The sequence below is a fragment of the Manis javanica genome, chromosome 17, assembly GCF_040802235.1.
Source record: "Manis javanica isolate MJ-LG chromosome 17, MJ_LKY, whole genome shotgun sequence".
Lineage (NCBI taxonomy): Eukaryota > Metazoa > Chordata > Mammalia > Pholidota > Manidae > Manis > Manis javanica.
Window position 1 is genome coordinate 17655672 of NC_133172.1, and position 26087 is coordinate 17681758.

At 48.9% G+C, this 26087-nt stretch overlaps 3 protein-coding genes across 7 annotated transcripts in view; 2 read left to right on the forward strand and 1 right to left on the reverse strand.

Moving 5' to 3' along the window:
- The window catches only part of WDR62 (WD repeat domain 62), a 61129-nt gene extending 50796 nt beyond the window's left edge, over positions 1 to 10333 (reverse strand). The window contains exon 1 of one of the 2 annotated variants that reach the window (XM_073226015.1): positions 10214 to 10333. The gene's annotated coding sequence lies outside the window, so the exon portion shown is untranslated. The remainder of the gene's footprint in view (positions 1 to 10213) is intronic. The other variant, XM_073226014.1, reaches the window with a different exon arrangement.
- On the forward strand, positions 1 to 13659 carry THAP8 (THAP domain containing 8). Of its 3 annotated transcripts, XM_037021383.2 has the most exons (5): positions 99 to 231; positions 9612 to 9702; positions 9878 to 10070; positions 10273 to 10786; positions 13594 to 13659. In XM_037021383.2, the coding sequence occupies exons 3-4, from the start codon at positions 9924 to 9926 to the stop codon at positions 10705 to 10707; spliced, it is 582 nt and encodes a 193-aa protein (XP_036877278.1). In that variant the 5' UTR covers positions 99 to 231; positions 9612 to 9702; positions 9878 to 9923; the 3' UTR covers positions 10708 to 10786; positions 13594 to 13659. The 3 variants fall into 3 exon arrangements, with proteins under 3 accessions (XP_036877277.1, XP_036877279.1, XP_036877278.1); XM_037021382.2 differs by lacking the exon at positions 9612 to 9702 and having other exon boundaries at positions 1 to 231; XM_037021384.2 differs by lacking the exon at positions 9612 to 9702 and having other exon boundaries at positions 90 to 217.
- On the forward strand, positions 13495 to 25903 carry CLIP3 (CAP-Gly domain containing linker protein 3). Of its 2 annotated transcripts, none has more exons than XM_017641722.3 (14): positions 13495 to 13658; positions 13971 to 14195; positions 17367 to 17506; positions 17590 to 17683; positions 17879 to 18040; positions 18416 to 18531; positions 19451 to 19687; positions 21891 to 22026; positions 22183 to 22311; positions 22943 to 23086; positions 23155 to 23278; positions 23473 to 23537; positions 23901 to 23973; positions 24352 to 25903. In XM_017641722.3, the coding sequence occupies exons 2-14, from the start codon at positions 14030 to 14032 to the stop codon at positions 24404 to 24406; spliced, it is 1641 nt and encodes a 546-aa protein (XP_017497211.3). In that variant the 5' UTR covers positions 13495 to 13658; positions 13971 to 14029; the 3' UTR covers positions 24407 to 25903. The 2 variants fall into 2 exon arrangements, with proteins under 2 accessions (XP_017497211.3, XP_017497210.3); XM_017641721.3 differs by having other exon boundaries at positions 13497 to 13658; positions 18413 to 18531.
- Positions 25904 to 26087: the final 184 nt, after the last annotated feature.

Consider the following 26087-nt stretch of genomic DNA (forward strand, 5'->3'; position numbering starts at 1 on the left):
CGTTCTACTCCCTCCCTGGCACGTGACAAGACACCAAGGGCCGTCATGTGAGCAGGTGGCCAGCCCGCCGGCGGGGCGGGGTTCCGCAGCACAGCGGAGGACCAAAGAGTGACTGCAGACCCGACATAACCTACGGGGCTGAACAGTCATGCCCAAGTACTGCCGGGCCCCGAACTGCTCCAATACTGCGGGCCGACTGGGCTCGGACAACCGCCCTGTGAGCTTCTACAAGTGAGCGCGAGCGCGGGGCGGGGCTTGCCGGGAGGCGCGGCCCTGGGGGGCGGGACCCGAGGATAAATGTCACTGCGGGTCACCTGGTTCAGCTTGGGGTCTGGAAGCGGGGTTAGCAGTGAGGACACAGTACTTCCTGCAGTAAACACAGCAGATGTGTTCAAACGCAAGAGTAGACGATTAACCAGAAGTAGTAAAAGAGATGAGCGGAGGAAAAGGGGGCTGTTTAGAGAGAAATGTAGAGTCTGCTAGACTGCTAGAGCCCACTTGACTGAAGTATCTCAAACGCAAAACACCCACAATTGAGCTCCTGACCGTGTCTCCCCACCCAAGCCCTTCCACAATCTTTCCTATATTAGGTTTCTTCATGCTGCTTGTTATTTAGGCTAGAAACCCCAGAGTCATCCTTATCTCTACTCAACACTTGAGAAAGTAGAAATTAGCATAAACTATTTTTAAAACCTGCCTTCCATTTATTTGGCTAGATTAACAGACATAGAAAGCCAGCTGAAGAACTAATAGGAAACAATATTTCTATATTTTTCTCAGAGACATGCTGATGTAAAATGACACAATTCCCCTTCTTTGAATGAATACTGCTTACTAGAAAACTTTGTTTCTAAAATCATAGATTATCACAAACTTTGCTGTTTTAAATTATATCCATAAGAATGAAAATCTCTCTTAATGCCAAGAGGAGATAAGTCACTGTGACACAGAAAAGCAATCTCAATTTACAATCCAGGTTCAGAGTTTCAGGAAAGGTGTTTTTGACCCAGAATTCCACATCTATCTAAACTTTATTGCTTCCTAGGAGACAGGATCCTGGGCCCATTTTGCAGTCCAGACCTGATATTGATCCCTTTGCTTTGAGCCCATCCAAAAGTTTCATTTACATTTCACCTGATTTTCACCCTTCCCCTGAACCTAAATTATAACTCTTACCTTTTCCTTCATTGGTGAGACTCCCCATAGTACCTTTGATGTGCAGCCTTCCTCATTGCCATGGTAAATGAACCTGGCTTTGCTGAACTGCCGGTCGTTCCTGTTGGCCTCAGTCTAAGTAGGCTGGGACACATTCCACAGTCAGTCCATCAGCGAATCCTTTTGGTTCTCCCTTTAAAATCTATCCAGAATTGACCACTTCTAACCTCCTTCTCTGCCCTTACCCTGGTCTTGGTCATTATCTCCTCCTGACTGCACTATTTTAGTAGCCTTCTCATTGGCCAACTTGCTGCCACAGCCTAGTCTCCCCCTCTCAGCATAGTCACATGGAACCTGTGAACCACTGAGTCAGCTCAGGACCCTCCTCTGTTCGTCTCCCTCTCTCACATCACTCTATAAAAACCAAGAAAGTAAGGCTGAAGCAGACAGAAAGCAGGCCTACAAAGTCCTACAGGAACTAGATCTCCAGTATCAATATGAGTTCATCTCCTCCTTCCTGCTTCTTACCACTCTGCTTCACGGTCACTGGGCTACTCAGTGTTCCTCTAGGATGCCAGGTACATTGTTGCCCCAGGGCCTTCACGTCTGCAGTTCACTTTGCTTGGGAGTTCTTCCCTTTATGACCACCACTCTGTGAAATAAATATGCATGCATATCCTCCCTCTCTGCCTCCTGCTTTATTTTTCCCTCTAACACCACTGTTTGGCATATCACATATTTGATGTATTGATTTATTGTCTCCCCCACTAGAATCCAGCTCCATGAAGGGAGGCATTTTTTGTCTGTCTTGTTCCTTATTGTGTCCCCATTGCCTAGAACAGTGCCCGGCAGCCAGTGAGTACTCAGTAAATATTTGTTGGATGAATTTGATGAATGCATTTAAGATGGACTCCCCAGGAACCCCAGCAGTCCATGTCTCTTGAGGGATCCTGGTGCAGGATAGGAGTACAGAGGAGTCTTTAAACATAAATCAGTGTGTCCAGTCTTGCTTTTAAAAATATATCAGTCTGACACCATTTGCTAATTTAGCAACTTGGAGTGTCCCCTGGAATAAGCAAGCCCCTCCTGGTGTAAGCAAGCCCCTGACAAATCTTGTTCCTGCCCAAGCAGAGCTCACGGATAGGTGAGAGGTCAAGCATTGAAGAACTGAAGGCATCCACGATCCTTCAGCACCACTGCCCCCAGTCTGGTCCATTAACCCAGCCTTTGACTCTACTCTACAAACACACCCCTATCCTGCAACAGTTACAACCCCTAACACCTTGGCAATATTATAAATACAAATGGAAAAATCCTAGCTAAACTATAACTTTTTAAAAATCCCATATTTCCAGTCTGACCACTTCTCATCAGCTGTGCTGTCATAGCATAGCCATCCTCCCTTTTTAAAAAATTTTTATTAAGGTATGATATACACTCTTATGAAGGTTTCACATGAAAAAACAATGTGGTTACTACATTTACCCATATTATCCAGTCCCCACCCATACCCCAATGCAGTTACTGTCCATCAGTACAGCAAGTTGCCAGAGATCCACTATCCCTTCTCTGTGATACACTGTTCTCCCTGTGATCCCCCACACCATGTGTACTGAACATAATACCCCTCAATCCACTTTTCCCTCCCTCCCCACCCGCCCTCCCACACCCCTCCCCTTTGGTAACCACTAGTTCATTCTTGGAATCTGCCATTTTGTTCCTTCAGTTTCGCTTCATTGTTATACTCCACAAATGAGGGAAATCATTTGGCATTTGTCTTTCTCCACCTGCATAGCCATCCTCTCTTATCGAGACACTGTGATAGCTGCTTGCTGGTCTCCTTGCTTTCATTTTTGTCTCTCCTACAATAATAATAACTTAGAGGGCACTTGGGTTATGCCAGGCACTGTTCTAAGTGCTTCCCATATAATAATGAGAACAATGACAACTGTACAGAGCAGCCAGACAACTTTACAAAAATCAGGTCACGTCTGTGTTGTTTAAACCCCACAAATGGCTGCCAGGATATACCTCACAGAGGCTAACTCAATTCCACCTCAAGGCCTACCCCTGTGCCAGTTTTGCAGAAGCCACTTAGCTAAGAGTTTGGTGAGAAGCAGTTTCCAAAGGAGATTCAGGAGAGGGTGTGGGTACTAGACAGGAACAAGGTGAAACATATGTAGGGTAGTGGCTGCCAGGGAATAATTTAAGAGCCTGCCAGACAGCCAAAAGAAACATCCACTAGTTCTGTCTTAGGCCCTTGCAGGAACAAATTAGTCATCTCTAATGGGTGGCCTATCAGGAATGGCATCTAGTTGGTAGTAACAAAGTCCTGAAATAACAATGGATTAAACAAATTATGGAGTCTATAGGAATCGGTGTGGTTAAATTATGCTGCAGTAACAAACACAAAATCTCAGTGGCTTACTAGAACAAGGTTTATTTCTCACTCATACTATGTCGTTTGCAGACCATTTGTGGCTCTACCCTGTAGTATCTTAACCAAGGACTCAGCCTGAAGGAGTTGCACCTACACAGAATATTGCTGCTCTTGAAGAAGGGGGGAAAGAAAAAGTGGGAAAAATCACCCAGTGGCTCCTAGCAAATTTCATATTTAGAAGTGTTCTGTGTCACATTCACCCTTTCTGCCAAAGCAAGTCTATGGCATGCTTCCGGTCAGTGGAGTGGAGACTTGAAAACTTAATGTGGAGCAGGTCAGCAAATGTTTCGAATAGTAATATAATCTACCACGGGTTTATATTTCTCTCATATAAAATAAGTAGAGGTTAATAGGACATCACTGGTGTGGCACCACACTCATCAGGAATGAGGGCCCAATCTTTCTGCTTTGTCATCCTTAGCATGTAGCTTCATTCCAAGATAGCTGCCAAATGCCCCAGCCATCACACCCTACCATTCCTCTTAGGAAGGGCAGGAAGAGCACAAGGGGCTCAACTTTAAATAGGCCTGGATTGCTATATACTCTCATCTTGGAACTGCCTTTGCTGCATCCCACAGAAGTTGGGGCTTTGTGCTGTTGTCATTTGTCTCCATATATTGCTTGATCTCTGTTTTAATTTGGTCATTGATGCATTGATTACTTAGGAGCATGTTGTTAAGCCTCCGTGTGTTTGTGAGCCTTTTTGTTTTCTTTGTACAATTTATTTCTAGTTTTATACCTTTGTGGTCTGAGAAGTTGGTTGGTAGAATTTGAATTGTTCTGAATTTACTGAGGCTCCTTTTGTGGCCTAGTGTGTGGTCTATTCTGGAAAATGTTCCATGTGCACTTGAGAAGAATGTGTATCCTGCTGCTTTTGGGTGTAGAGTTCTGTAGATGTCTGTTAGGCCCATCTGTTCTAGTGTGGTGTTCAGTGCCTCTGTGTCCTTACTTATTTTCTGTCTGGTGGATCTGTCCTTTGGAGTGAGTGGTATGTTGAAGTCTCCTAGAATGAATGCATTGCATTCTATTTCCTCCTTTAATTCTGTTAGTATTTGTTTCACATATGTCAGTGCTCCTGTGTTGGGTGCATATGTATTTATAATGGTTATATCCTCTGGTTGGACTGACCCCTTTATCATTATATAATGTCCTTTTTTATCTCTTGTTACTTCCTTTGTTTTGTAGTCTATTTTGTCTGATACAAGTATTTCAACTCCTGCTTTTTTCTCTCAGTTAGTTGCATGAAATATCTTTTTCCACCCCTTCACTTTTAGTATGTGTATGTCTTTAGGTTTGAGATGAGCCTCTTGTAAGCAGCATATAGATGGATCTTGCTTTTTTATCCATTCTGTTACTCTGTGTCTTTTGATTGGTGCATTCACTCCATTTACATTTAGGGTGATTATTGAAAGATATGTATTTGTTGCCATTGCAGGCTTTGGATTTGTGGTTACCAAAGGTTCAAGGGTAGCTTCTTTACTGTCAACCATCTAACTTAACTCTATTATTAAGCTATTATAAACACAGTGTGATGATTCTTTATTTCTCTCCCCTCTTATTCTTCCTCCTCCATTCTTTATATGTTAGGTGTTTTTTTCTGTACTCTTTTGTGTTTCCTTTGACTGCTTTTGTGAATAGTTGATTTTATTTTTTGCCTTTAGTTAGTATTTGGTTGGTCTGCTTTCTTTGCTGTGATTTTATTTTCTCTGGTGACATCTATTTAGCCTCAGGAGTGCTTCCATCTAGAGCAGTCCCTTTAAAATGTCCTGTAGAGGTGGTTTGTGGGAGGCAAATTCCCTCAACTTTTGCTTGTCTGGGAATTATTTAATCCCTCCTTCATATTTAAATGATAATTGTGCTGGATTCAGTATTCTTGGTTCAAAGCCCTTCTGTTTCATTGCATTAAATATATCATGCCATTCTCTTCTGGCCTGTAAGGTTTCTGTTGAGAAGTCTGATGATAGCCTGATGGGTTTTCCTCTGTAGATGATCTTTTTTCTCTCTCTGGCTGCCTTTAATACTCTGTCCTTGTCTTTGATCTTTGCCATTTTAATTATTATATGTCTTGGTGTTGTCCTCCTTGGGTCCCTTGTGTTGGGAGATCTGTGGGCTTCCATAATCTGAGAGACTATTTCCTCCCCCAGCTTGGGGAAGTCTTCAGCAATTATTTCTTCAAAGACACTTTCTATCCCTTTTTCTCTCTCTTCTTCTTCTTGTACCCCTATAATGCGAATATTGTTCTGTTTGGATTGGTCACACAGTTCTCTTAATATTCTTTCATTCCTGGAGATCCTTTTATCTCTTTCTGTCTTAGCTTCTCTGTATTCCTGTTCTCTGATTTCTATTCCATTAACAGTCTCTTGCACCTCATCCAGTCTGCTCTTAAGTCCTTCCAGAGGTTGTTTCATTTCTGTAATCTCCCTCCGGACTTCATTCCTTAGCTCTTGCATATTTCTCTGCAGGTCCATCAGCATGGTTATGACCTTTATTTTTAATTCTTTTTCAGGAAGATTGGTTATATCTGTCTCCCCAGGCCCTCTCTCTGGGGTTGTCTGAGTGATTCTTGACTGGACCAGATTCTTCTGCCTTTTCATGGCGATAGAGGTGGTTGTAGGCAGGTGGCCCCTGTGTCAGCTGGGAGAACAAAGCCCCTTCCTGCTTGCTGGTCGCCTTGCCCTTCTCCACTGCCTGTGTCAGTTACCCGCACACAGGGAGCAGTCTCTGGGTTAATCTTCTGAGCTGCTGTGGGTGGGGCAGCCCTCCGGATAGCCCAGAGCCCTGCAGGGAGTGGCAGGTGCACTGGGTGTGTTCTCCTGCGAGAACAGCGCCACAAGGGGCTCAACTTTAAACTGTGTCAGCCTTCCCAGAAACCCCACCCAATGGTGGGTTCTTAATCACTGGTCACCCCCAACTGCAAAGGAACCTGGGAAACAGTCTTTCAGCATGGCACGTTATGGCCTCAAATAAAGTAGTTTTGTTAATAAGAAAGAGTGGATATGATGTAGTCAACTGACTGTCTCTCTCAGGGTGTGGGTAAGGAGTGCTGCTCAAAGGGATTTCATGTGTGTGTCCAGGCAGAATGGGGTTGGTGAGAGCAGTTGGATCCTAGACGGAAGCTGATGCAACTGCAGCAACCAGAGTTCCTGGCCTTGTGCCCCAGAGTTCTGCCCTCCTGGTGCCACAGCTTTTCTGAGTTAGCCCTTCTGTGCTCTTTCACCAGCCACCCTCACTCCCGCCTGCCTTTTGCCTGAGAAATCTTGCTCCCCCCATCTCTGCTCATTCTCCCCACTCCTCCCCACTGATGGCCTCTTTTGTTTCTTGGTATCATTCCCAGTGTTTATGCAAGTGCAAGCAAATCTGAGTATATGTTCTAATTTCCCCCTTTATTACCATATTAGTTTCCTGTGGCTGCTGAAAACAAAACTGATGGCTTACAACAATACAATTTATTCTTTAACAGTTCTGGTGGCCAGAAGTCCAGGTCAGTTTTACTGGGCCAAAATCCAGGTGGCAGCAGTGCAGTACTCCGTGAGAGGCTCTAGGAGATAATCCTTTCCTTGCCTCTTCCAATTTCTGGCGGCCACATCACTCCAATCTCTTTCTCCATGGTCATATATTGCCTTCTCTTTTGTTTGTGGTAATATCTTCTGCTTCCCTCGTATAAGGACACTCGTGATTGCATTTAGGGCCCACCTCAATGTTCTAGGATAATTTCCCCATCTCAAGATCCTTACTTTAATCACATCTTGTCATATAACATGTAATAGAATATTCACAGGTTCCAGGGATTAGGACACCCAATATCTTTTGGGTACTATTATTCAGCCTGCCACAATTACTAAAAGCTGATACACTATATTTGAAAAGTTGCTTTTTTCATACAATATATGCCTGACAATAGTATGTCAGTTCATATAGTGCCTCCATACTCCCTTTTAGGGCTGCATAATACTCTTTCATGTGCATATGCCTGAGTTTATTTACCCTGTCTTCTCTAGATAATATAGTCCCCAATGTCTGACACTGTTTACTCTTTTTAACAAAGAGAGAGCAGGCCTCAGAGCCCTCAGCAGGTAAGGGTATCCAGGTGTTTTTATGGTTAACTTCTATTTATGGAATTGATACTGGTTTTCCATTCTCTGTGTGGTGTAAAGTTTCAGAGGTATCTTTGTTTAATACTTAAAACTGATCAATTTCAAGAAAACTATTAAGTAAATAATATCAGAGATATCAAAGACATTGTGAAGGTGGGATATGAATGACTTACTATCTAAAGTTACTATATTATTTAATGTTACATAAAAAACTATCCCCGAATCTAGCAGATGAAAATCAGTATTTACTGTTTTCACAGTTTCTAATGGATGCCACAGGACAGACTGGCTCAAACATAATTATGTGGCCACTGTTAGTTGCAAATGAAGCTGGGAAATTAGTTCTTTATTTTGAAGAGCTTTGAGCCCAGATCTAAATAGAGAATGTATTGCTCCATAAGAGGACAAAGTGAGCACCGCCCGCCAAGGTGAGCGCAGGGACGTCCGGCCCACAGATGTTGGGCACAAGTGGCACCAGGACACGGGGGTAGTGGGGTGCCTTGTCAGATAATCTCCACCCACTCCCACTGTAAAAGCTTTTGTTCATTTTTAACAAACTTTTTAGTTTTTAATTGTGGTAAAGTACCTGTAACATTAAAACCTACCACCTTAACCATATTTAAATGTATAGTTCAATATATTAACATATACAAGTGTCATGCAACCAATCTTCAGAACTTTTTTTTCTTCCAAACTGAAACTCTTTACCCATCAAATAACTTTCCATTTCACTCTCCCCCACAGCCCCCTGACAACCACCTTTCTCTGTTTCTATGAGCTTGACTCTAGATACCTCATGTAAGTGGTATATTTGGGTTTTTTTGTGACATTTTTTGTGTTTATTTCATTTACCATAATGTCCTCAAGGTTCATTCATGTTCTAGCATGTGTCAGAATTTCCTTCCTTTTTATGGCTGAATAATATTCCATTGTATGTATATGCCACATTTTGTTTATCCATTCACATGTCAAAGGATATTTGGGTTTCCTTCACCTTTTGGATATTGTGAATACTATTATGAGCATGAATATGCAGATATCTCTTAAGGACTCTGCTTTCAATTCTTGTTGGCATACACCCAGAAGCAGAACTGCTGGATCATCTGATAGTTATATTTTTAATTTTCTGAGGAACCACCATAATGTTTTCCACAGAGGCTGCAGGGTTTTACATTCCTACCAATAGTACACAGGGTTCCAGTTTCTACACTCCCTCACCAACACTTGTTACTTTGTTGTTGTTGTTGTTATTGCTTTTAACAGTTGCTATTCAAATGGTTGTGAGATGATACCCTGTGGTTTTGATCTGCATTTCCATAAAGATTAGTGATCTCGAGCATCTTTTCATATGCTTGTTGCTGACTATATATCTTCTTTGAAGAAATGTCTTTTCAACTCCTTTGGGGATTTTTTAATGGGGTTATTTTGTTGAGTTACTTAAAAAACCTTTTAACCTGTGCTCTCAAGCATACACAAAAAAACAGAATTGGGTAAATGAGTCCTCCTTTATCTCTTGCTCAGTTTTACCGGTTAACATTTTGCCAATCTTTTTCATCCACTGCCCCCTCCCACAAACACCTTTAATGAAGTATTTCAGAGTAAATTCCAGGCATTATATCTTTTACTCATAAATATTTCAGAATCTTTTTCTAACAGGTGACTATTTTAGAAGGATAAACCAATTATCACACCTTGTAAAATTAATTTCTTAGAATCATCTAACATGTAATTCATGTTCAGTTTTCCCCAGCTGGGTTGAAATGCCTATTTACGAATGGTTTCCTGTAGAGGAGGTCCACATCCTGCATTTGGATTTATGTTTTGTAAATCTGTTAATCTATAAACCCACCCCACCCTCACCCCCATGAATATGGGATCTCCCACATTCTAGATTTGTCCGATTTTGTAAACTGCTCCCTCAGGTTCATGTGGAGGAACAGACTGATGGGGGTAGGGGAGAGCGGCTGTGGCCCAGGAGGCCAGGAAGGTGCCTGCTGCCAAAGCCTAGTGGAGGTGGGTGTTCAAAAGGTGAAGCTAAAGGATGAGGTGTGGGTAGGAGCTACAGAAAGCCTGGATGGGGGGAGGCAGGACCAGTTTCTGGCTCAGGGACATCCGGGTGTGAGTGTCCTCAGGGAGGGGTGCGGTTGAACCTGACATCGCTGACCCAGCCACCCCACCACCTTGGCAGGTTCCCACTGAAGGATGGCGCCCGGCTGCAGGCCTGGCTGCAGCACATGGGCTGTGAGCACTGGGTGCCCAGCTGCCACCAGCACTTGTGCAGCGAGCACTTCACACCCTCCTGCTTCCAGTGGCGCTGGGGCGTGCGCTACCTGCGGCCCGATGCCGTGCCCTCCATTTTCTCCCAGGCACCGCCCGCCAAGGTGAGCGCAGGGACGTCCGGCCGCACAAGTCTGACCCCCAGCCCAGCACCACCTGGGAAGTAACCCCTGGAGCCTTCCTCTCCGGAGAGAAGGCCCTCCTGGCGTCTAACCCTCAGCCCTCCGCTCTTGAGGTCCAGCCTTACCTGAGGAAGTGCCCTTGGAGTCTGGCCCTGATGCCCCCACCCCGTGCCTTGTCTTCCAGAAGCTACGGAGTTCCCAAAGCACGGAGCAGCCGGTCTCGCCTCCACAGGAGGCCCCGGGCCCAGCCGTCCAGGCCCCCGGCCCTGTGCACCTTGTGGTACTGGGACCACCGCCCGGAAGCCCCGGGGCCGTAGCCACGGTGTTCCTGAGACCCCTGCCTCTTCCACCGGCTCCCCCGGGTCCGCGCCCTGGAGTGCCGCCCCAGCAGCCCCGGGCCGGGCTGGGCGCGACGCTGGGGGCGCTGCAACGGCGGGTGCGGAGGCTGCAGAGGCGCCACCAGCGGCGCCAGGCGCAGCTGCGGGCTCTGGAGCAGCGGGCGCAGCAGCTGTGCCGGGAAAGCCTGCGGGCGCGCCAGGGTCTTCTGCGCGCTGGGACTGCTGCCCACCCGGCCCGCGCGGCGCCTCTGGTTTCTGTTAAACGAGAGTCCAGGATTTAGAAGTCAGAACATTTCAGCCGTGTTTCCAGCTTGCTGACTTTTTTGAAAAAGATCATCTGGCCATGTCAAGCAACTATTGGTCAGAGCAGAGTAGTGGCTACTCCATTTATTAACAATATTTAAAGCGCCCTTACTGTCTGCCAGACAGAGTTGGTAACTTACTGAAAACCATGACCTTGATACTGCTGTCGCCCCCATTTTCCAAATGAAAAAACTAAAGCACAGAGGGATACAGTAATTTGCCAATTCAGTCAGCCAGAAAGTTCAAAGCAGATGTCTGGCTCCTGAAGAGGTCTGTGCTCTTTTGTTGGGGAGCTTCCTGCCTGGCCCTGCAGAGCTTGAGTTTGCAACCCCTTTACTAGAGTATCCTGGGCCCTTTGTCTCTAAATTTTACTGCTGAGTATTTTCCCTGGATTGAGTGAGGGTGGGGTAGGTGTGTGTGTGCTGGGGTGGGGGTGGTATCATGTCTTCAAAAATAAAAGTTTGGCCAGGCCTTCCCACCTTAAAACCTGAGGGCTTGAAACCTTAGGGCCAAATTTGAGGTCCCAGGGCTCTAAGCCCTGCCTGGCCAGCAAGAGAGGTGGGAAGGGGTTTCTGAAAGGCACCCCCTCAGTACCTCTGTAGCTAAGGTACCTCAACCTGACAGCCCGTGGGTTGAACATGGCTCACAGATGTATTGTTTGGCCTCATCAATGCTTTGAAGTAATTTTTTATGTCTTTCCTGAAGGCTCAGAAGATCTAGCAGCCCTGGTTCATATCCCCAGATAGTATCTGTCAGCTGGAGCTGCAGTGTAGCTGCCCCTGGAGTCTTTGTATTTGAGACCAAAGCCTGAATCATGCGGGGGCACAAGAGGGACATACAGTGGGGCAGGAACAGACTCAGGCCTGGGGTTCTTTATTAAGCCTGCCAGAGCCCCTGGGCTGACAGTTTTCTTTCTGCCTCCCCTTAACCCCACTTGATCCTTCTCTCTCAATCTCTTCTCTGCTCCACCTTCATCTTTGTCTTTCTTCCCCTCCATTTCTCTGTCCTTTCTCCCCATTTCCCCATGTCTCTCTTCATTTGCATCTTTGTGACCCCTATATCTTTGTCCCTGTCATCTGCATTTCTCCCATCCTTACATGTCTCTCCATGTCTCTGTCCTCCTAAACTTCTCTCCCTGTTTCCCTGTATCTCTTTATTCCCCCATGGATCTCTCTCTGGTCTCACATCTGTTTTCCTTGTCCCCCATAAATCTCTTTGCCCACATCCCTGTTTCTTGACATCCCCTTCCCACCTTGGCCTCCCTGTTCCTCACTATTTCTTCCTCCTTCCCTTCTTTCCTCCCCACACTCCCCTGTGTTCATCTCTACCACTTCTTTGCCTGGGACTGCCCAGCTCCCTAGACCTGAGGAATTCCATCATCTGTGGAGGTGCCTGACATAGCCATATTCTTGCCCAAGGACAATGGACGTCAAGCCTGAATACCTGGATACTCGGATCCCCAGTGCATAAAGACCAGGATAATGTTATGGGACAGATGAGAGAGTAAGAGAGACTTATCACACATGGAGTTGGTGTGATAACCCCAGTGCTACCACCCATGCCTGGGGCATCGCACTACCTCCCTCAAGGGCCTGGCACCAAGCACCCCCTCCTACGGACCTCTTAAACCTTAGGGCTGACCTGGGCCCAAGCCCCATCAACCTATTCTCTGGTACCAGGTTTTGCCACCCACCACTCAAATCTTTGTAGTCAGTAAAACAGTCTCAGAGCAGAACAAGAGCTGTTTGGGGAAAGTTGTACCGGGTTCTGAAAAGACCCTCCTATCCTTTGCCAACCCTGGTGCCTAGCTGGGGATGCAGAAGTGAACACAACTGACAGTCCTGCTCTCATGGTGCTCGCATTCTGCTTGAGTAGAAGATGGAACTAGTGAACTAATAAACAAGATAATTTCATATTGTGGTAACTGCTATAAAGACTGAATGAAGATGTAATGGGACGGGATGGTGGTGGAAAAGAGGACTCAGAGGAGACAACATTTGAGCTGAGACCTGGATGAGAAGAAGCTGGCCTGGAAGGCATATGGGCTGGATGTTCAGAGAAAATGTCCCTGCAGATGCCCAGCATCAAGGGTGTCAGCTGGAGGAGGGCAGTAGTTGCTATGGCGAAAACTAAAATGGGAAAGGGAGGGAAAGAGAGAGACAGAGAGAGAGAGAGAGAGAGAGAGAGAGAGAGAGGTTTTAGAACAGAGAATGTCTCACTGGGCTATGGTTACAAATCTGTCCCCTATACCCTGCTACAGACATGTAGCGTGGTTAGTAAAAGCCCAGACCCTACAGCCAGGCTGCCTGGTTTCAACTCAGCTCCTTCACCTATTTGCTGTGTGACCTTGGGCATGTGGCTTAAGCTCTCTGAGCCTTGTGTTACCTGAGTGCTATGTGATGAGAATGGCAATGGTCTACAAAATCATCCCTCCGAGACACCCCTTATATAGGGCGAGCATGAAGAAGGGGTCAGGTCTGAGATCTCAGAAAACATCACCACAACACATAGAGATCCCTTCCCTAACTGGCCTGGTCTATAGGACTGCGGGGGACAAGAGGGGAGGAACCGAGTCCGTTGTCCCATCCCTCTTTTTGTCATTGCCTCTGTCCTCCCTCCTCCTGTCTTCGTGTCTCACATCCTTCGTGGCCATCACTTCTCCCCATCCTCGCTGTGTATTCCCTTCCCGTCGCTGCCTCCGGCGGGCTCACCAGAGCCCTCCAGTATCTCCTCCCCCGCGCCTGGTTGGGGGGAACTCGGCGCATGCGCGATCGGTGCCCCTCCCTCTCCACCCCCAGCCCCCGTCGGCGTCTGGGTCTCATCCCCTTCTCTCTGTCTCTTTCTCCTCCCCCTTACTTCCCCAGACACTGACACCCCATTGCTCCAGTCTCCCCATCTCAGCTTCGGTCTCCAGCACCGTCTGCCCGAGGTAAGATGGGTAGCGGGGAGGCCCGCGGACAAGAGGAGGGGCGAAGCATCCTGCGTCCCGAGATAAACAAACCCGGGGAGGGGGCGGCCTAGACTCTGGGGCCTGACGCGAGAGGAGAATGGGGGCTGGACTTGGGGGAAATGGTGGGCGCTGCGGCCACATACCAGAGTCTTCTGATGGGCAATGGTCATCCCTATGATCGCCCCAAATCCAGAGCTGGGTGTGTGGGAGCCACCAGGGGCCCTGGAAGCTTCTGGGGGATCGGAGCCTGGAGTCTGTGGGATGCCCTCTTTATCTGGCCTCTGCCTCCAGGCTTTGCCTGAAAGCCACCCCCAACTCTGCACCCGCACCCCCGAGGGGCACCGAGGACCATGACTAAGACAGATCCCGCCCCTATGGCCCCACCGCTCCGAGGGGAAGAGGAAGAAGAGGAGGAGGAGGAGGAGCCTGTCCCCGAGGCCTCCAGCCCCACCGAGGAGCGCCGGCAGAAGCCTGTTGTGCACCCCTCGGCACCTGCCCCCCTGCCCAAGGACTACGGTAACCACCTTCCCCACTCGGGAATCTGGCCTGCAGCCTCGGGTGGCCATTGAGGTTGGGCTAAGCTCTGCTGGTGGTGATGGTGGGAGGAATCTGGGGGATTTGAATGTGGTCTGGAGGAGTCTTGGCCCTTGGATTCCACCCTGACGCTTTTCATTAATTCATTTATTCACCGATTGGAAAATGGAATTGGAATAATCCTAATCTCTGGTTCACGAGACATCATTCAATCATTTAGTCATTCAGCAAACGTTTATTGAGAGCCTGCTATGGACCAGTCTCTATGCTAGGAGCTGGGGGCAAAGCACAGAGCAAGACATACCCAATCTTTGTACTCTCAATAATGACTGCAGAAATAAGTTAAAAAATATAATATATAACATACAAGCATGATGAAAATTGTGTTTGCCAAGAATAGGATGCTGCAAGAGCTTTTTAAGACATGATTTCCTTGAGGAGGTAACATTTGAGAGATACCCAAAAATGAGTTGGGGGTTAACAAGGAAAAGAGGAAAAGGGGGTCAAAGGAGAGGTAACCACAGGATTAAAGGCTCCGAAGTACGAAGGCATGGAGCTGAGAGGGTGGATTCTTGGAGAAACTGAAAGTGTCTAATCATTCACCAAGCCTGTTTATCCATTGCCAGTATTCTGTGACACACCTTATGCTGGGGAATAGAGATTTAATGGTGAGCAGGCCAGGCATTTTTCCTGCTCTCAAGAGAGAAGAGACTAAACACAATGAATAAATAAATCAGATGAGTTCTGATTGGAGTGAATGCTAAGAAAGAAAGAAAAGATGGAGATATGACAGAGATTGGCTCGTGGGCAACAACTTGAGACAGAATGGCCAGGGTGGTTCTTTCTGTCGAGGTGGCATTGAGGCTGAAACCCAGAGCAGGAGAGAGCCACAGGAGAGCTGGAGAAAAAGAACCCTAGGCTGTTGTGAGCAGTAAGTGCAAAAGCCCTGAGGCAGACTGAACTTGGAACAGAAAGAAAACTCTGGAGTTGGAGTTAAGGCATGATTGGAATTGAGGTGAGAGGTTGGCAATGGTGAGGTCTGGAGGGGCCTTAGAGGCCATTGTGAGGACTCGATATATTCTGAGTATTAAAGAGGGGAGAGCAATGCAGGTGCAGGGGTCATTGTTTAAAAGCCAAGGATTGGCAGGTCTGATTTATAGTTGTAAAAGCTCCCTCCGGCTACTGAGTCAAGAGGGTGGAGCTCAGCCAGAGTTGGATGTAGGAGGGAGCTTCCCCCCCTTTAAAAAAGAAATCATCTTTTTCTAATTGGAATATAATTTATATACAATATTATGTTGGTTTCAGATAAACAACTGAGTGATTTGTCAATTATATACATTATTAAATTCTCACCATGATAAGTGTAGTTACCTGGGAGGGGGCATTTAGAAGACATTGGCTGGGAATCCTCAGCAGCTGTAAGTTCATAAACTAGACCACAGATTCAGAGGGTAGGCACCATCAGGGTAGGGCAGGAAGAATGGCATCTGTGGACATGTCACCCACTAGAGGTGGGTCAGAAAGGCTACAGGTTGCCCTCAGTCTGATAGAAAAATAAGAATGTTATCTGGGTGTCCCAGGCAGGAGATTCACCCCCAGGAAACTGGAAAATCTCCTTTGGAAATGTGGGTAGGGCCTGTGGTCCTGTGGGAAGTCAGAGGGTCTGGGCTGACCCCTCCCTCCACCAACCCCCCTCGTGCCATGTGCCATCCCCCATGCCCCTGCTTGTAGAACAAGGAGGGTTTGGTCACAGAATGTGAAGGAATCTGGAAATGTGGTCTAGGACAGAGAAAGGGCTAAGGTAGACTCCGAGAGGAACTCATGTATTTATTAAATTTGCACATTAATTCAGCAGAGATTGAGCACCTGCTGTATGCCATGTTCTGTGCTGGGCCTTGGGGATATGGGAGTAAATAAGGCAGCACAGAAACGTAAATGTTCACATCCTAGTGAGGCAGACAACTGAGAAAGGAAAAGACAGGGAGAATAGAGGGAAGATGAGGAAGAGAGGAACAGAGAGGGGAAGAAAAGGAAGGAGGAGGGAGTAAACAAGTTGTGTTAAGTCGTGATTAGAGACCTGCAGAAGGGTAGGAGATGGAGAAGGGCAGAGGTGCTGATTTAGACCTTGTGGCTGGGGAGGCCTCTCTGAAGAGGTGGTGACATCTGAGCACGACCTGCAAAGCCCTGGAAGATCTGAGGGAGAGCTGTCCCAGGCAAGAAAAAGAGCAAATGCAAAGCCCCCGAGACAGGAATTTGCCTGGGGTGTTGGCAGGACAGGGGAGGCCAGTGTGGCTGGAGGGGAATGAGTGAGCAGGAGAGGGCAGAGGACAGACAGGGCCAGTTTGTGCAGGGCTTGTGGGCTGTGCAGTGGACCGGAGGACTGCCATCTGTCCTCTGAGTGTGATGGGAACCAGGGCAGGGTACTGAGCCAAGGAGGGCTGTGAGGTGACCAGGAACTAAAAAAGGAGCACACAGGCTGATTCCTGGAGACACCTGTGTGGCACCTCCCCAGGCTCTGGGCCATCTGGCGGTTCATTTACCATTCCTTCAACATGTGCTCAGTTCCTGCCTTGTGCTAGGCGCTGTGCTTGGGGATGACATTACTACATCAGAGACTGATGGGGGGTATGGAAGTTCCTCTGGGCAGCACCCTGGCTGGCCACAGGTTAGATCTTGCCCACAGATACGTTTTATGTGGACTACACAGTATTTGAAAAATTATGGACATTTTTCTTAATTACCAGGATTTCTGGTTTCTAAATTTTTTTTTTTACCTGGAGATCTGGCCAAAAATGGTTCCCATACTCTTCCCTAGCAACAGTGGGCTACAGCAGTAGCAGTCCCCTTGGGTGTGCAGACTCGAGGGTGCTGCACCCCTTACCACACTCTTGTTTCAAGAAGGGGTGTTGCTGCTCTGTGGAAGTGCCTGATCTTCCAATTCTCCAGACACACCAGGCATCTAGATTTCTATAAGAAACCTCCTGATTTTGAAACCTCAAACTGGCTACACAGAAAATGCCTGTGGTCCAAGCACCACCAGTTTGAGACTCAGCCCTAGAAGGTCTTAAAGGCAAAGGCCTAAGCTCCTCTGCCTCAGAATGCAAAGAGGGAGTCAGCTTGCCTGGAGTGACCTTGGACCTCTCACCACCCTAGCCTTCACCTTCTTCGATCCTAATGATCCCGCGTGCCAGGAGATTCTGTTTGACCCGCAGACCACCATCCCTGAGCTGTTCGCCATTGTGCGCCAGTGGGTGCCCCAAGTCCAGCACAAGATTGACGTTATTGGCAATGAGGTAAGAACACTGGGGAAGCCAGGGAGGGAAAGGATGGGGTCCCTGACATGTCTGGGTAACTCCCTGGTCCCTTGTACTCGCAGATTCTGCGTCGTGGCTGCCACGTGAATGATCGTGATGGGCTGACTGACATGACACTGCTCCATTATGCGTGCAAGGCTGGGGCCCATGGAGTTGGTGAGGGTCCAGATTCCCAAACCATGCACCCCAAACCTCAGCCTCTAGACCTGACACCCTCAAAGCCACCCAGGACCCAGGCTCTGAGAACCCGAAGCCTGAGATCCCAAAGGGCAGTCTCTAAGGCCCTGGGACTGTCAGGTGCCTTGGGCCCACACTCTAGACAAGGGGACACTGACCGTGGCTGTCCCACAGGGGACCCTGCAGCGGCCGTGCGCCTGTCACAGCAGCTGCTGGCACTGGGTGCTGATGTGACTCTACGCAGCCGTTGGACCAACATGAACGCGCTTCACTATGCGGCCTACTTCGATGTGCCAGATCTTGTGCGCGTGCTGCTGAAGGGCGCCAGGCCCCGAGGTGAGGGGCAGGGTCCTGGCTGGGAGAGCACAAGACCCAGGCAAGGAAGAAAATGCCCAGGGTGCAGAGCAGGAGACTCAAAGAGAGGGAGGTGGGGAAGCCCATTCATGGAGCTGAGCTGAGGCCTAAGAGGGGATTGGGGACCAGGATCTGAGGAGATGGTGAGAGTGTGGAAATGGCTGGTATGCAAGATGAGGCTCAGTAGTCCCCAGCCCCAGAGCAGAACAAGACCTGGTCACCAGGGGTATGGCTGGAAGGGAGGGTGGGGCTCTGCCTCAGAGGCTACCAAGGCACTGGGGCCTACGGGTTGAGAGATGGAAGGCAGGGTGCTTAGGGTGCTCACTCAGAACCCTTCTCTCACCTACCTCCCAGTAGTGAACTCCACGTGCAGTGACTTCAACCACGGCTCAGCCCTGCACATCGCTGCCTCCAACCTGTGCCTGGGTGCTGCCAAATGTTTGCTGGAGCACGGTGCCAACCCAGCGCTGCGGGTACTGCCATCCTCACTCAGTAACCCATTACCTTCTTTCCCCAACCCCTTTCTAGGGCAGCAGGCCATTGCAGAGGAAAAGAGGGGCCAAGACCACTTGCATTTCTGGAAACTCTCAAAATATTACAAAAATCATTTGTACATTTAACAAACAAAGTAATATTAGCTGAATGTTCATGCTATATCAGGTGAACTAAATTATGAGCCCAATTTTACAATCGGGAAACTGAGGCAGAGATCTTAATTTGTCCAGGATCACCCAGCATGGAATACCTTCTTTCAATCCTGGCTGACCATAAGCCTATGAGTTGACAAGATTTCAACATCATGAAGAAAGCAGAGTTAAGGCCCTCTTAATGTGAATGAGATGGTTGAGTCCCCCGATAAGTTCTCAATATGACCTTTGACTCCCAAGCCATCCACTTCCAGATTCTCTAACACCAGTTACTCTGTAGTATCCCAGGCCCAGATATCTTGGGGGGATGTGACATGACCTGTGCCCTGAGGCCCTGCCTTTCCCCATTTCCCAATGCTCAGGTGGATCCCTGACCCAATACTGTAGGAACCTTTGTTTTCAATGTTTATCCGTCTTATGGACCCATTCTGGGCTTGGGGTCTCTGGAGGCATGGCCTCTCTGAGGCTACAACCTACAGGACTCAAGTGTGACCTTCATTCACTATTGGCCTCACCCCGGTCCTACCCTCCATTACTGGACATCCCAGCCTGAGGTCTTGGGTGAATTTCTCTGGGGCCTGGTCTGTACCTTAATGCTCTACCCCTTCTTATTCTCATATTGGCCCAAGATAGGACCTAGACCTACCTTTGCTTCACCTAGATAAGGGGTGTCAGGGGGCATCAACTCAGTTGGGGTACAGCCTGTGCCACTGAGTCCTCACCCCCTCTTCCTGTTGGTCCCCAGAACCGAAAGGGACAGGTGCCGGCGGAGGTGGTCCCAGACCCCATGGACATGTCCCTGGACAAGGCAGAGGCAGCGCTGGTGGCCAAGGAGCTGCGAACACTGCTGGAGGAGGCTGTGCCACTCTCCTGCGCCCTCCCCAAGGTCACGCTACCCAACTATGACAACGTCCCGGGCAATCTCATGCTCAGTGCATTGGGCCTGCGCCTGGGAGACCGCGTGCTGCTGGATGGCCAGAAGGTCAGGGCCTGGGGTGGGGAGGGGAGGGCAGGACTCAACCCTTATGTCTTAGAGCTGGGTCCTTGGGCAGAGTGCAGATTCTCCCCTTTGCCCACCCTCCCAGTCATTCATACAGTAGTTATTTCATCTAACAGTTCTATAATTCCTATATCCCCACCCTGGGCCCAGCTCTCAGTCCAGGGGAAGACAGAGCTATCCCAACAGTGACAGCCCAGGCAAGTCGCGGCCGTCATGGGAAGCACAAGCAGAATGATGAGTGCAGCTCTGCCCCTGGGTGGGGGGGCCCTGGGCCTTGTTGTCCCCAGTTAGGGCCCACCTCTGCTCTCAGAGTGGTCAGTGCTTTGATTAGGAAAAAAGTACAAGTCAGAGTGATCAGGGGTATGATGGGGGATGTACTGACTTGAAGATGAGGAGGAATGACCCAAGAGAAAAAAAAAAGGAGAAGGCAGTCTTAGGTAGGGGCAGCAGGTGTAAAGGCCCAGAGGGCATAGAAAATCTTCATTGATCAAAGCATTCCAATTTTTATTTATTTAGCTGGTGACTCTCAGGTTCCATGCTGGACACAGCCCTTCCCTGGGGACAAAGGTGCCTGGTCCCACTCTCATGAAGCTACATTTATAATGAAAGAGAGTCAATAAAGTAAACCCAAAGTTAGGATAATTTCTGGCAGCAGCAAGGAGGTTCAAAACCGTTAAGTGCTTGGATTTAGTCAATTGTCCCTGGCTGAGGTCAGAGGTAGTTTTAGCTGGGGTGTTCCAAGAATGCTTCTCTGAGTAGATAATGTCTGAGCTGAGATGGGAAGAAGTTCAACCTGCAAAAACAGGGAGACAGAGGAAACAGCAGGAACAGAGAGGCCCAGAGGAGGCAGGGGGCAGTGTGACTAGAGGGTGAGGTGGAGAGGTCAGCAGGGGCTTGATCACACCAAACTTGCAAGCCATTGGAAGGAATTTAAGTTTTGTTTCCTTACTTTTACGGTTTTCTAATTAAGAGTTTTGTATGCATAAGTCCCACCTGGAAAGCTTTCTGGACATGATCTAATCAAATCCACGTGACAATTCTGAAAGCAGGATGGGTTGACTTTCCCCATTTTACAACCCAGAAGACTCTAAGAGGCTCAAAGAGGTAAAACCCTTCGTCTGAAGACTGTGATAACAATGTTCGCCCCTTAGAGAAGCAGCGTAGCAAGTGGTTATGAGCTCAGGCTCAGGGATTTGTTCAGGCAAATCTCAGCTTTGCCATTTACCAGCTGTGGGACCTCAAACCCATGATTCCACCTCTGAGTATCAGTTTCTTCATCCGTAAAATGGAGCTAATAACGGTACCCACCTTGGGGTTGTATGAGGATTAAATTAGTTAAAATGTGTAAAGCCCTTAACACAGGGCTTGGTGATTCCTAAGTGCTCTTTGTGTGCCAGGCACTGTTCTGATCCCCACACCAACCATCCAAAGCAGGCACTATTAATTCGCTCATTTTATAGACAAGGAACTGAGGCTTCAAGGGGTGAAAGAGTCTCACACAATGATGATAACCACGCTCACTGGGGGCTCCCTGCAGCTAAGCAACTTTACATATTACAATGTTTCAACTGGACAACCAGTCTATGAGGTGGATTGTTATCCCCATTTCACAGATGAAACGAGACCCAGAAGATCCCTTACCCAAAGTTACAGGATAGTAATAGTCAATACTTACTGATCCCTCACTCAGCACCAGGCCCTGTTCTGAGGCCTTTACTTTCTAACAGCCCTGTCCAATACACCTATCTGTGATAATGGAAGTAGTCTATGTCTGAGTTGTCCAATAAAGTAGTCACAAGCCACATGGGGCTATTGAGTACTTGAAATGTGGGACTGGGGAAATGAAATTTTATGAGTTAGCAATGTAGAAAACCCCAGTGTGACTCAGGGTGAGACTGGGGAGATGAATTTTAATTTAATTTTAGATAATTTAAATTTAAATAGTCATGTGTAGCTTATGGCTATTTATTGCACTGGACAGGGCAGCTATATAACAGTCTGGTAAGGTGAAATCCATTTCACAGGTGAGGACATCGAGGCACAGTGAGGTTAAGTCATACAGCCAGTAAATGGTGATGTCTGAGCTGAGATTTGAGCCTGGGGCTCCCTCATCCACCCCGCCACATTGCTTGTGTGCAGTGATCTCCCAAGGCGTCCCCGGCCATATCCTCCCTTGTTTCCTCAGACGGGCACACTGCGGTTCTGTGGGACCACGGAGTTTGCCAGTGGCCAGTGGGTGGGCGTGGAGCTGGACGAACCAGAGGGCAAGAATGATGGCAGTGTTGGGGGTGTCCGGTACTTCATCTGCCCTCCCAAGCAGGGTGAGTCCCACCTGGGGCTCAAAAGGGGTGGCAGTGGGATCCACTCAGTAGTTCTGCCGCTGCTAACTGGGTAAAGGGCATGAGGGGATGATGGCAGGGGCAGACTGCCAAGGGCAGAGGCTTGGGCAACTCCCAGCCCAGGCTCTGTCCCCGCAGGGCTGTTTGCCTCTGTGTCCAAGATCTCCAAGGTAGTGGACGCACCCCCGTCATCCGTCACCTCCACACCTCGGACTCCCCGGATGGACTTCTCCCGTGTCACTGGCAAAGGCCGCAGGGAACACAAAGGTCAGAAGGGGAGCCCTAGGGGTGAGGTGGGCCAGTCTTGAGGATATTCCGTGGGTAGCCCTCCTTTGGTGACTCAGTTTCTCCTCAGGCCCAAACTCCCATGTTAGAGGATGATCTCCAAGTTCCTGACTTCTGTGACAGGGTCCTCTTTGACTTAGTACTGGCCCCACCAAGTTCTTGGAAGGACCTGTGGGTTACCTGCCTTCTGTGACCTATTTTCCTCTCGGGCCCAAGGGCTTTCCCCAGTTTTAGGGAAGAATCTATAGCATCCCTCCTTTTAGTGACCTGATTTATCCTCCCTCCTTCATTGTAAAAGGACAATTTCTAGGCTCCTGACTTCTGTGACTCGATTTTTCCTTTGGCCCAAATATCCTCTGCTTTGAGAAAGGATTTTGGGATTCTCTACATTACTGACTCAGATTCCTTAAAGTGATCCCCCACCCCCTACCAACTTCTCCGGCAGCAGGGATTGTTTCCTTTCAAGACCAAAGTCCCCCAGTTCTGGGGAAGCCACTGGAGTTCTAATTAGAGTCAGGATAGAGCTTCTATGTTGGGGCTTTCTGGGTGGCATGGGGTCCCCAGGACTTGAATCTGGGGCCCTTGCCCCACGCCCTGTACCTTGCACCCCCAGGCAAGAAGAAGCCCCTGTCATCCCCATCCCTGGGCAGCCTGCAGCAGCGTGAGGGAGCCAAGGCTGAGGTCGGAGACCAAGTCCTTGTCGCAGGCCAGAAGCAAGGGGTTGTGCGCTTCTATGGAAAGACAGACTTTGCCCCAGGTGAGGACGGGCATCTGGGCTGGGAGGAAGGCAGGGCCTCATGGCACTCTGACACCCTCTGGCTGCAGGTTACTGGTATGGCATTGAGCTAAACCAACCCACTGGCAAGCACGATGGCTCAGTCTTTGGTGTCCGGTACTTCACTTGCCCCCCTCGGCATGGAGTCTTTGCGCCGGCCTCCCGAATTCAGAGGTGAGCCCAAACTCTGACCCCAAACCAGGGTATCACCCAGAACCCTGATCCCCCCTCACATGTCTCTTCCTCTTGGACCAGGACAGTGTAAACCCACCCCCAAACCCTAGCTCTTTTTGTGTAGGCTCCATTGGGCTCAGCTCCCCTAGACTGTTGTGGCTCTGACTGCTTCCACTCTGCTCATGTCTCCCCAGGATTGGTGGATCTACTGACCCTCCTGGGGACAATGTCGCAGCCAAAAAAGTACACCAAGTGACCAGTGAGTTGAGAGCTGGGATGTGAGGAGGAGCATGGGTTTGGGGATAGAAGGGAAGGTCATGGGTTCTTAGGTATATGCTAGTGACAGAATCTGCAGTATTTAACTGGGAACACAGGCTCTGGGAAGATGCTGAGACAGGATCCCAGAGAGGATGGGTGCTATGGAATACAGGGATGTTAGTGACGAGGCTCTGGGCAGGCCTTGAGGACATGGATAAGTTTTGGGGATACAAGGAATATTATGGGCAAGAGGTCCACATGGGTATTAGGAATGTGGAGTCCGGGTGGGTACTAGGCACATGGATAAGTATTACTGGCAAGGAGTCTGTCATCCCTTCACCCGAGACCTTGTCCTCCCCATCAGTGACGCAACCTAAACGCACCTTCACGACAGTCCGGACCCCAAAGGACATTGCATCAGAGAACTCCATCTCCAGGTGTGTAGCCACCCCCTGGCCCCTCTCCTGTGGGACGTTCAGGGAGAGGCTTCCACAAGGCCACTGTGGAACGGATCTGGATCTGGAGCTCTGGCTGGGGCTGGAAATAGACGTTAGGAAAACTTGTGACTAGTCAGTTTACCCAGGAAGTCCTTAGGGAGTGATCCCTCACACTGATTTCTGGTGACTTCAACTTTTAAGGGGCAAGTAGAGGAGGCAGAAAACCCTTTGTTCCACAGGAGCCTGAGGAGGCAGAGCCCAAGAGGTAGAGGCAGAATCCCAAAAGGCCAAACTCCAAACACTTGGGGAGGAGCTGGGGTGACAGATCCAGCTCTTCCTGCTCCCTACATCAGGGTGTGACAAGGTTCTCCTTTCCAGGTTGCTCTTCTGCTGCTGGTTTCCCTGGATGCTGAGGGCAGAGATGCAGTCTTAGAGGCCCTGGACACCCAACAAAGAGACGCAGAGCCCCCTCTAGCATCTCTTGACACAAGGAGCCCCCAAGTCACCCTGAGATAGTTTCCCAGTAACACATCCAGAATAGAGACACCCCCCATTAGCCAGCCCTCGATCACTGAGGCCCCATTATTAACAGATTCCCCCAAGATAACCCCCAAATGCAGACCCCATGTTACCCAGAAAGAGATTCCCTGAGTGTAGCACCTTCAGGCTAGTCCCTATCCCCATATCCTCAATAATGGATTTTCACATTACTCCAAGTGATGGTGACCTCCACATAATGCACCACAGCAGAACATTCCTGAGTCACTCATCACTGGATCAGAGCCCTCCCCTATTAACAAAGTCTCCCCCCAACCCCCACTCATCAATTCCCCTTGAAATAAACAGGTCACACTTCTAAAGCAACAGCTAATAGACCCACATTTAACATCAGTATGATCCTCAAGATGTGACCCCATGGTCACCCCAAAACCCTTACCTTGCAATCAGAGACTGCCTCCATTAACAAAGACCCTTGCTCTTACCCCTTAAAAAGAGACCCCATTAACCAGCCCACTGTCACTCCCAATTTACAGACACCAAAAAAGTGCTGGAATTATAGGACCCCCAAGTCTTCCTACCCTCTGCACCCTCAAGAAACCCCCAGTGCCTTGTATGAAGCCCATCCCACATGGCCCACAGTCCCCGTGCTGGCCAGGCTCCCAGAAAATTCTCTATTTTTTAAGCAATGACTTCCCCCTTTGGGGGACCCCAAAATTTGGAGGCCCCATTCTGGGACTCAGGGGATCCCAAACCCCAGAGTACACATCCCAAACTCCCCTATGCCCCCAGGTCCTACTCCCCAAGTGCCCCCTAGAAGACCCCAAGGCCCTAACTCCAAGGACCCCTAAATCATGGAATCCCCAAATCCCCAGAGAATCCCAAATTTTAAAATCCAAGCCCCCAGGAACCCCATTCATGCAGGTCCTTGTACCTGGGATAAGAAGATTGCAGTCAGAATATGTATATCGGGCTCCCAGGGCACCTGAAGCCCTATTCATAGGCACCTGTTTCAGGAGACCCCAAACAGGAATTCTCATCCCTGGAAACTGTAGGACTTTCATGCCCTGAGTCCATGGATCTCAAGACCCAAATGCGAAGAGCCCCAGCCCCAAAGGAACCCCAAATCCTAAAGTCTTCATCTCTAATATGTGAAGGGCCCCAAGCCTTGAGGGGACCCCCAACCCTGGAGCCCCCATTTCAGCCTACCTGCTGGTCACAGGTCCAAAACACCAAGTCTTAAGTCACTGGCCCCAAAGGACCTCACAGCACCCTGGCCAGACTAACCCCTCGAGGAAGAACCTGAAGGCCCGGGGGTCCAGGGCGGACCTGGGGCCCTGACCACCAAGGACAGCTCACAACTGCCCCTTCACTGCATGTCCCTGAACTCAGCATGATCCCTGTCCCCTTCAATAAAGACGTTTCTATGGCTTCTCTGTGTTGGTTCGTTATTTGGGGAGTTATGACCCCTGCCTCTTCACCCTTGCTGGGGGGTGATGGGAGAGGAAGTCCTTCTTTCAAAATACCCTGCCTTGGGTATGGGCATAAGATGATTTAGCCTGCTGTAAATTCCTCTTAAGTCTTGCCTCCTTTCTGCGGCTGTCCCTCCCACCGGG